At 35.4% G+C, this 9,290-nt stretch overlaps 1 protein-coding gene and 1 pseudogene across 2 annotated transcripts; both read right to left on the reverse strand.

The window, feature by feature from the left end:
* LOC18775479 (GDSL esterase/lipase At5g22810) lies at positions 323–2,570 on the reverse strand. Of its 2 annotated transcripts, none has more exons than XM_020566543.1 (5): positions 2,216–2,570; positions 1,966–2,096; positions 1,684–1,857; positions 955–1,210; positions 323–700 (listed from the first exon to the last, which is right to left on the reverse strand). In XM_020566543.1, the coding sequence occupies exons 1-5, from the start codon at positions 2,454–2,456 to the stop codon at positions 507–509; spliced, it is 996 nt and encodes a 331-aa protein (XP_020422132.1). In that variant the 5' UTR covers positions 2,457–2,570; the 3' UTR covers positions 323–506. The 2 variants fall into 2 exon arrangements, with proteins under 2 accessions (XP_020422132.1, XP_007207052.2); XM_007206990.2 differs by having other exon boundaries at positions 1,624–1,857; positions 2,216–2,569.
* Positions 5,738–8,702, reverse strand: LOC18773966 (annotated as a pseudogene).

Genomic DNA, 9,290 nt, shown 5'->3' on the forward strand with positions numbered 1-9,290 from the left:
TTTTATTCTTTCACTGAATTGATTTGATAATAAAATTTTCACGTTGATAACTTGGAAATAAACAAATGCGGCCCTATTTCCTTTTAGTCTACTACAATCTGGCTAGAGAAAAAACTCTTGTCTATTTTATATTTCATACCTCTTTTTCTTTATCTCTCTCATCATGTAATGAAAGATGGAGAAACATATGTATAAAACATGAGATATGCAGGGTTTTACTCCACTAGGAGGCTAGGCAGTATATAGATGTCTCTCAATGCAACAAATCTTATTCCTTTTTTTTTCCACTCAATAAACACAATTTATTCTGATGCACACAAAATAAATAATTTTGTTGTCACTTTATTTTCCTTCGACAATATTTTTTTAATTTAAAAATAAAAAAAGCACATCAACTCATTTACATTATGTGGTGTAATTAACAAGCACACAAGCAGCCAACAGGCCCAACACCAATTAATTAATTGTAAATTCGAAATTAAACAGGAAAAATTAAATAATTTAATTTAGAATATGAGGGAGATGCCACTGCTCAGCAAATCATCGGCTAAAACTTTGTTTGCAGCTTCCGAAGGATGAACACTATCCCAAAACACATACTCTGATGCATTGGCGCACGTGCCAATTGACTCGGCATTGCACAGTATTGATGTTTCTACCAGGCCTGTTCCACAACACGCCTTCCTTGCCTCAAAGAACCCTGTAAATTAATCACACAAATTATTATTAAATTTGTGTGGGCTCGTCTACTAACATTTACAAAATTATTTTTACGAAAACAATAAAAATAGGCAAAGAGACTGTACTAAGGGGTTATAATGAGGGGTTAATTAATAGGCACCACGTCAATTGGAGAGTTATTATTGAACGGTCAAATTGAACCCCTCAACACACCCCTTCACCACCATAACCCCTTCATTGGAGAAGCTCCCATAAAAAAGGGCCTTGACGTACCATTTTCGGCGGGCTTTGTGACAAGGTTGTAGAGAGGTTGGTAGATGTCAAAGATGACCAAAGTGAGACCAGAAAGTTGCTTTTGCAAGCTCTGAGATGTGGCATTGAGCTTGTTATTAAATGAGACAGCATCCTTGTTAAATTTAGCCAAGCACTCATTGCTATCCGCCCCAAATATTGTGATGGCTGCTGGCAAGCATCCTAGTGGTGGCAATGTGGTCACTCCAATTTTCCTTGCTCCCAATACATATAGATTCTGTAACAAAGGCAATTTAATTTACTTTCTTGATGTTTAGTGTTTGCATAAATAAATGTCCCCTAAATGTAACCGTACTAAAGTGTGACGAGACATCGCATGCCACCTCAGCGCAATATTCCAAAAGAACTAGTCACTAATAAGGCTTTCTGCAATCTCTTATGAAGCCCAGATTGACCTAGTAGTTTATTGACGTGGGACTTAACACACCAACCTGGAGTGTTACATACAATGAGAACCAATGTAATATGGCCTTGGTTTAATGGGTCCCAAAATCAAAATTCTGTTATTTTTTTCTAGACGGTGGCAGTGATATTTCTCTAATTCACAATGTTAGAAGAAGTGTCGAGTTCAAAATACCACCTCCTTATTGATTCGAAATAAAATATGTAGGAAAAAGAATTGTGATCTACCTGAATAAATTTTGCATAAGATTGAATGAGAATGTCAGAGAACTGGTTAGCTGTGTAGACCTTGTAAAGAAGAGGATTAATGTAGTAGTTCTGAACAAAGTCACTGCTGCCAGCACTAACAAGGTAGACAGCACCAGATATGATTGATGTAAGATTGGCCTTTCCTGCAATTCCCACCACCTTGTTTTGGTATTCCTTGTAGTTCTCCAGCTGCTGATTTAGTGAAATAGTATGCTACAAAAACCCAACATTTATACAAGAAAATTTATAAACATCATGCAATGTGTTTGTGTGAAAGAGAGATTTTTAACTAGCTAGTTAGCAATATTGAAATATTTTTACATATAATTTTGCTGTAGAGTCATAATAACCAGAACCAGCTGAGGCAAAATTGGCACCAATCAAGAGGTTTTTTCCTGCAGCTTCTTTGCTAAGATACGCTGGTGGGTAGGAAGTAAAGCCAAGGTTTTCAGCTGTAGCCAAAGAAAACAAAGCAAACAAGCAAACCAAACAAAACCCAATTAGAGGAACAAAAGATATTGTCTAAAAAGGAGAGTGAGAAATGCATGGTGTTTCTGAGATAAGTAGGTACCAGTGAAGTCTGAAGCAAGCTTTCCATTGCAGAACCTACCAGTTGGCTTGTGGTTGGAAAAGTCTCTTCCATAAGGAGGGAAGTTGGCTTTGATTATGGTTTTGACATTGTTGTTATTACCAGCATCCACAACAGAGTCTCCAAATAGGAACAAGGCAGGAACCAAAGGCTGCCCATGAGCCAGAGAGAGTACCATAATCAAAAGAGAAAAGGAAGCTAAGAAAGAGCACAAAGAGCCCATGCTTTTCAGAATCTTTTTGCAGAATTGAGACTCTTTTTTCTTTGGCCTTTTTGATTAGTCAGAAGTGAGACTTTGGTGAAGAAAGAATTCGAAGATGGGTTACTGAGGAAGGGGGATATTTATAAAGAATTTGGAGAAGGGGCTATAAATAAAGTCCAAATTAAACTAGTCGGGGAAATCGAATCTAAGACGGGTACAGAAGTAAATGCTCTTAATTACTTGAGTTACAAGCTCTTTTCACAAATATTTTTTATTATTAGACCATATGTAAAACAGCAATATTGCCTCAAAAAGAGATAAACCTTTAAAGAGAAATCTTTGACAGTGCATTGTGAGATTTCTTGGGTTACTTGCTAGTTAGGCAGAAATGCTAAGACAGTAATGTAACTAGAGAACAAACATATGGACACCTACCACCAATATTTGATTGGGGAGAACTGAAAAACCAAATTTACCCTCTGGACATTCATAATAGATCCACAATTTGATTGGGGCAAAAATGTCATTTAACTCCAGAATCAATAGTGGTGCAAAAAACAAAAAGAGGGAGTGGTTCGTGGAGTGTCCTAATGAATTGTTCTTTGAGCTGTCATGGCTTCTAGTATACCTTTTAGCATACCCTTTTCCAAAGTGAGAAAACTTCAATGAATATTGGCACTTGAATTTAAGACACATATATTGCTGCAAGCAGTGCTGAAAAGTTTTTTCCCCTTCAATAATTTTGTGTAGTGTGCCCTTACCAATTTCAATGGCAGTTCTCCAATCACTGTCGAACCCTTAGAAAAATTTACTGCATACCTGAAACACAGCTATTGAGACTTCCAGTTGCTCATTTATTGGTGGCACCTGCAATAGGTTCAGGTTTTTGTTAGTTTTTTTTTTTCTCGTTCCTCAAGATTTTCTGGTATATGATAGAGTATTGACCTTCTGTTTTTTCTTTTAACATTTAACTTCTTCTTATTTGTATGCTGTTAAGATAATATGATTAGTTTAATCATCACATGGTGATAGCTACTTTTGAAAAAGAAAAGAAAAAAAGGCTCAGTTAGGTTTAGCTATACCTGAAAAGAGTTCTCAGCAAGGAGGCCTACTAAATTTCAGCCCATTGATAGGTAGCCTCCTACTAAATTTCAGCCCATTGATAGGTAATGTCTTCAAAATTTTGCAAACGACAATTGTATTATTATCCTTGATAGATGGCCTATTTCCACAATTGCCTTAAGTCGCTATTCTTCTAATGAAAATGTTTCAATCACAGCCTCATGCAACATCATGCACATCTCTTGCAGATCACATTTTAGAGGAGGCTCCCTGCGAATAAGGTAGCATTTGGAACACTGCGCTACCATGACGGATCCGGTTCGGTTCAGTTTTTCTCTCGAATTGGAATTAAAATAGAAACTTATATACAGTCCAATTTGGTTTGGTTAAGTTTTTATAGAAACTGTATAGAAGAATCGAATCAAATCAGAACCGGCCAAACCAGACTTATGTGATTCCGATTAGGTTTGGCCCTGTTTCTGGTTTGGAAATATCAAAATATAAAGATGTGGAGAAAAAATAAATAGGAAGAAGAGAAAAATATGTAGAATAGATAATTTAAAAAAAAGAGAGATGTAAAAGAGATAAAATAAAAGAGAAAGAGGTGAAGAGATAGTGAGGAAGAGAAATATAAAGAAATAGGTGAAAAAGAGATAAAGACAAAGGCGCAAAAAGAACGGGTATGGTTCACAGAAAAAAAAAAAATTGGGCTAGAGTAGTTATTTAGTTGAGTATAACTAAGACATTTGGGTATTAATTGACCTAAAATATCTAGATATTACCTAAAGTTACTAATGTTTTATTTGAGTATTAATTAATTAGGCTTAATTGGCTAAAAAATTGGCTAAAAAAGAAGTTTATGTCCTTAATTTTCTGAAAAAAAAGGATAGATGGTGAATCGAAAGTTAAGTACAAGTTCATGAGGCAAATCAGTAGTTAAACCTATAAACTAAAAAAAGAATCCCTAGCGAATATGGAATTCTCCGCCAATGGGCCTAATTCATATAATAATTAAATAGACTGAGCCCATTGGGCTTGGTTTGACTGAGCCCATTGTCTCTAACTAAATAAACTTCTTTAGGCCTTCATTAGCCAAGTGTCATCATTTAGAGCTCGAAATTAAAACTATCAGGGCCAGAATTCTATAGTGAGGGCCTTACGGCCCTTATATGAAGCCCTATCTATTAACTGTTAGATTAAATTAATTAGTCGTTGGATCAAATTGATTAGTTTGATCAAACAGTTAAGAGATAGAATCTCACTATAGAATGACTCACCATTAGGCCTTTTTGGCCATGAGCTGTATATTTGAGAGCCTCATAGTAGTTGAGCCCCAAATAGAGACCCCATTGGAGATGGCCTAAGACAATATTTTATTTTACTTCTATCTTGGATAAGAAAGAGAGTAAGTCTAATGCAAGGGAAAGGGGCTAGGTGCTGTTTTACAAAATGGGTACTATTCACAAAATCTAGCCTCTCAATTTTTGTGTGGTTCTAGTGGTTGTGAGGGGTTTGGAGCTAAAACTCAAAATTTTTTATTTTAATTTATTATTTTATTTGTGATAAAAATCAAAGCATAAGAAAATCAACACATAAATTTATTTTCGGAAACAATTTTGAGCCATATTTTGGAACAACAATTTTGAGCAAAATGAAAAAAGATAAACAAGTAGAAATGTTTGGAGTAATTGAGAGATTTTTTGGGTGAGAACATGATGAACAAATATTAGGTTCTTACAGCGTTGTGAGGAAAAAAAAGAAAAAAAAGAAAGAAAAGGCTGATCTAGTTGTGTGTGTGAGTTTAATATGCTATCGCCCCTTTCAATAGGAAAGGTCAAAAATAAAAATATAAAAAAAACAGCGGACCAACTAGGGGCCATTGCATTTGAGAGCGCCGCATGAAAACTCCTCAATGGTTGTTGGAGTCAACTTTTGTTGCTTCTTTTTTTCTTTTCAAAAACTTATAATGGGCCACTTATCTTGTCCGGTCAGTAGGTGGGCAAAACCAGCCGCCATCTTGTTTTATGCCAAACTGGACTAAACCAAACATATGCATTAGAAAGTGATGTTTTTTCATTTGAGGCCAGATCTGGCCAGCCGTCATCTTGATCAATCCAATTAAACATTCTAAAGATAAATATTGTTGTTAGGCAAGAAGGTCCCATTGCACTAAAATGCAAGAGTTTATTATACATATACACATAGCCACATACTACTAATTTAAGTGTGTCACTAGTAATTTATTCACATCTCCTACCAACAGCAAGTTGGGATACCAACCCTAGTCTGTCAAAGTTCATGTTAGCTCCACTGGTTATAGCCACAACATTTTCACCCTTCAGCCCATAATATTTGCAATATGTTTCTGCCCCAGCAATGGCTACGGCTCCCGCTGGTTCAAGTATGCTTCGATTTTCCTCAAACATATCCTGCAACAGAAGAAATACCATTTAAGCTAAACCTAATAAATAAAGAGTTGAATTGGCATTAATTCCAAAATATTGTCCCTATATACATACGGGTAATGCTAGACTTACCACATTTTTCATACCACATTGTGTACCACTTCTCTAATAGAGGTGGAGCCCAATAGAGATGGTACACAATGCAGTACGAAAAATGTGGTAAGTCTAGCATTTTTCTATAAATATATAATTAAAAAAAGGTTTGAAATTTGAAAAACCATGAATAAGCCAAGAGAGAATACTTTAATTGATGCACAAATGGCATCATGATCGACAAGAACAAATCCATCGATGAGTTCTCTGCATAAACGGAAAGTTTCTTCCCCGACTTTTTTTACTGCTATGCCATCTGTGAAATCCTCCCGCTCTTTCTAACATAATTCTCTTCCCATGATGTATGGATAGTGCCATTGCATTTGCATCATATGCCTCTACACCAATAATCTTCACCTGCATGATTGAAAAGAGGAAAAGAAAAAAAAAGTCAGTGAGTGTCGTATATCAACAAAGGTTGATGAGTGCTTTTCACATAAAACTAGGCATCAATGCACACATATAAAAAAAGTGTTTAGAATGAAAAATAAATAAACAAAAAGACAAGAAAACCATTTGTAAGACATGGGAAAATCATTACACTTGTTTGGTAAGCCATACAAACCTTGGGGTGAACTCTCTTCACATAGGCAGCAATACCAGCTATGAGTCCTCCACCACCCACAGGCACAAAGATTGCATGCAATGGGCCTTGAATTTGACGCATGATCTCCATTCCTATGGTTCCTTGGCCTGCTATGACATCCGGGTGATCAAAAGGATGCACAAATATTAAGCCTTCATCTTTGGCCCTTTGTTGGGCATACGCTTCGGCTTCGTCATACGACTCACGCTATAAGCACAACTGTTGCCCCTAACTTCTCCACTGTTTCCCACTGGTTAAAAAAAAAAAAGAGTAGAACCGATAATTATATCATATAGAAACTTTCAAAATATATTTGAAACTTGTAAGATTTTACGATGTCACACTTTGATTTTAGGAGTTGTAAGAGGCATGACTATCACAGCACTGCAACCAAGTTTTTGTGCTGATACTGCAACTCCCTGAGCATGATTCCCCGCTGATGAACAAATGACACCCCTGGCTAATTGTTGTTTTGAAAGATTAGCCATCATATTGTAAGCTCCTCGGATTTTAAAGGAGAAGACCTGCATGAAGTGTGAATATTGTAAGCTCCTCGGGTTTCAAACTTTGCACTGTGCATCACGATGAGGCAACAAACAAAAACTTAAGACTCTATATAGTCACTGTTGTTTTCTGTATAAAATAATAACCGACAGGTTTATTGGTTAACTTATCTGCCTAACATTTCTATTTTTGGTTTTTTTTAAAACGACTCCCGAACTTTCATATGAAAATTGTTGGCGGTAAATAATCTACTCCAACATGTAATTAATTAGGGTTATGTGGCTTGATATGAACACATCCCAACCAGAAAGTAAAAAGTAATGCTAAAAAAGTAACTTTTGTAACCAACATGTGTCCATCTTGGTAATCCCCACTGTACTCAAACTAACTACAACTTTTGTTTAAATATTTAACAGACTCCCATATTTATTGCTTCGATATATTGTTTTCATACTCTTTCATTCATTAATATACATTAACATTATATAAATTTCAGTCTTTTTCAACTCGCAATATACTCACTTAAATCACTCAAACTCATTATGTCATAGATTTCTTTCAATTCCTTTTTTATATATAAATTTCTTTCAATTATTTTGTGTTAAAATAATGTGTAACATTTTTTTTTTATAATCAAATTTGTACCGATTTCAATAATTTTTCCGTATTTTTTAGTTTTTTGACCACCGATATGAAACCGTCAAAATTTAGTAGGTTTGTATGTAAAGTAAATTTAGCCCACCCAATTTTCAAATTCTGGGTTCGTCTCTAAATATGACTAGCATTTTTTACGAAATAATCTCATATATCATATGGAAGTTACGTACACTCTAGTGTTATGTATATAACCGATGTATACACCAAAATTAATAGCAGTGATATTCTTTTTTTAAGATCAAAATCCAAAACTCTAACTACTACTACTAGTGTTTGTTCGATGCTAAAGTCACAAAATTTGATCACCAAATAAACATGTTTGTAAAGTGTGTCCATATGCATGTCATTGTCATCCCTTAGGCAACATATACTTTCTATCGCAACTTCATGCTTACAAAATGTCATGTTCCAAATGAAGCCAAAAACAAAAGAGAGGAAAAAGAATCTTACAGGTTGTAGGTCCTCTCTCTTGAGCCAAAGATTAGCATGGAGCTTCTCAGAGAGCTTTGGAGCATAGTCCAATGGCGACTCAATGGAAACATCATAAACCTTAGACATCAAAATATTTGTCAAGTATCTCATGGCATCATGAATGTTATTGTTTCCTTCTCTTCCATTATCTCCGCCAGACTTATCAGGCACCGCACCAAGAAAGCCACTCTCGTACTTCAAAGACTCCGCGGAGACTTTCTTCAACGGCTGAGTTTGGTGGAAGGGTTTGTGCGGTGCCTTTTCGAAAGAGTTGAGTGGTGTTGAAGGTTTGAGGGAAATCTCTTCTGCTGGGTTTGTGAACAAAGCAGTGATGATGCATGGTTGGTGTCTAAGGTTCTTCTTTTGATTATTGTGCCGTGTAGTGAGAAGCAGAGATGAGGGCGAAGGAGCCAGGCAGAGCCTCTCCATAATTTTGAGAGAAAGAAAGAGTCACAACAAGAGACAGCTCTGCGAGTTTAAGAGTTAGGAATTGGGTATATATAGAGTTAATGACTAATAAAGTTAAGTTTAGAGCCGCCTACCACTTCTCTGTGAGAAATTCCCGCTTCTCTATAGTTTAGACTATCATTTATATTTAAAAAAAATACAAACAAACAAACAACAATACTTTGCGGAATCATATTCATTATTTCTTTCAAATATTAACTATATTTTGCCTTTTTTTAAAATTATTTTTGGAACTGGATTTGAGGTATTATATGAGTTAGATTTCTTTGGATGTAGTCTAAAATATCGATAATATCGATGAAATATCGAGGATATTATTGTTTTTTTGAATCACGGATATTTCGAAACGTATCAATGCACATATCGTATAAATATCGATAATATCGACGATAATATCGGAAAATATTGACGTCGATAATTTCGCTCACACTTCAGCAATATTTTGTTACAATATTGCTAAAATATCGAAAAATATAGAAAATATTGATGTAATGAAAAGAAAAAAAATGGGGGGAAAAAAGGGAAAAATAAAGGGAAAAAAACACAAAG

This window comes from Prunus persica, chromosome G6 (assembly GCF_000346465.2).
Source record: "Prunus persica cultivar Lovell chromosome G6, Prunus_persica_NCBIv2, whole genome shotgun sequence".
NCBI lineage: Eukaryota > Viridiplantae > Streptophyta > Magnoliopsida > Rosales > Rosaceae > Prunus > Prunus persica.

Excerpts from the sequence above, each read along its gene's own strand:
- LOC18775479 (XM_007206990.2), bottom strand. The coding sequence starts at position 2,456 with ATGGGCTCTTTGTGCTCTTTCTTAGCTTCCTTTTCTCTTTTGATTATG. Across the intron at positions 2,097-2,215 it reads GCTTGCTTCAGACTTCACTG|CTGAAAACCTTGGCTTTACT; the intron begins GTACCTACTTAT and ends CTTTGGCTACAG. Across the intron at positions 1,211-1,623 it reads CTTATGCAAAATTTATTCAG|AATCTATATGTATTGGGAGC; the intron begins GTAGATCACAAT and ends CCTTTGTTACAG.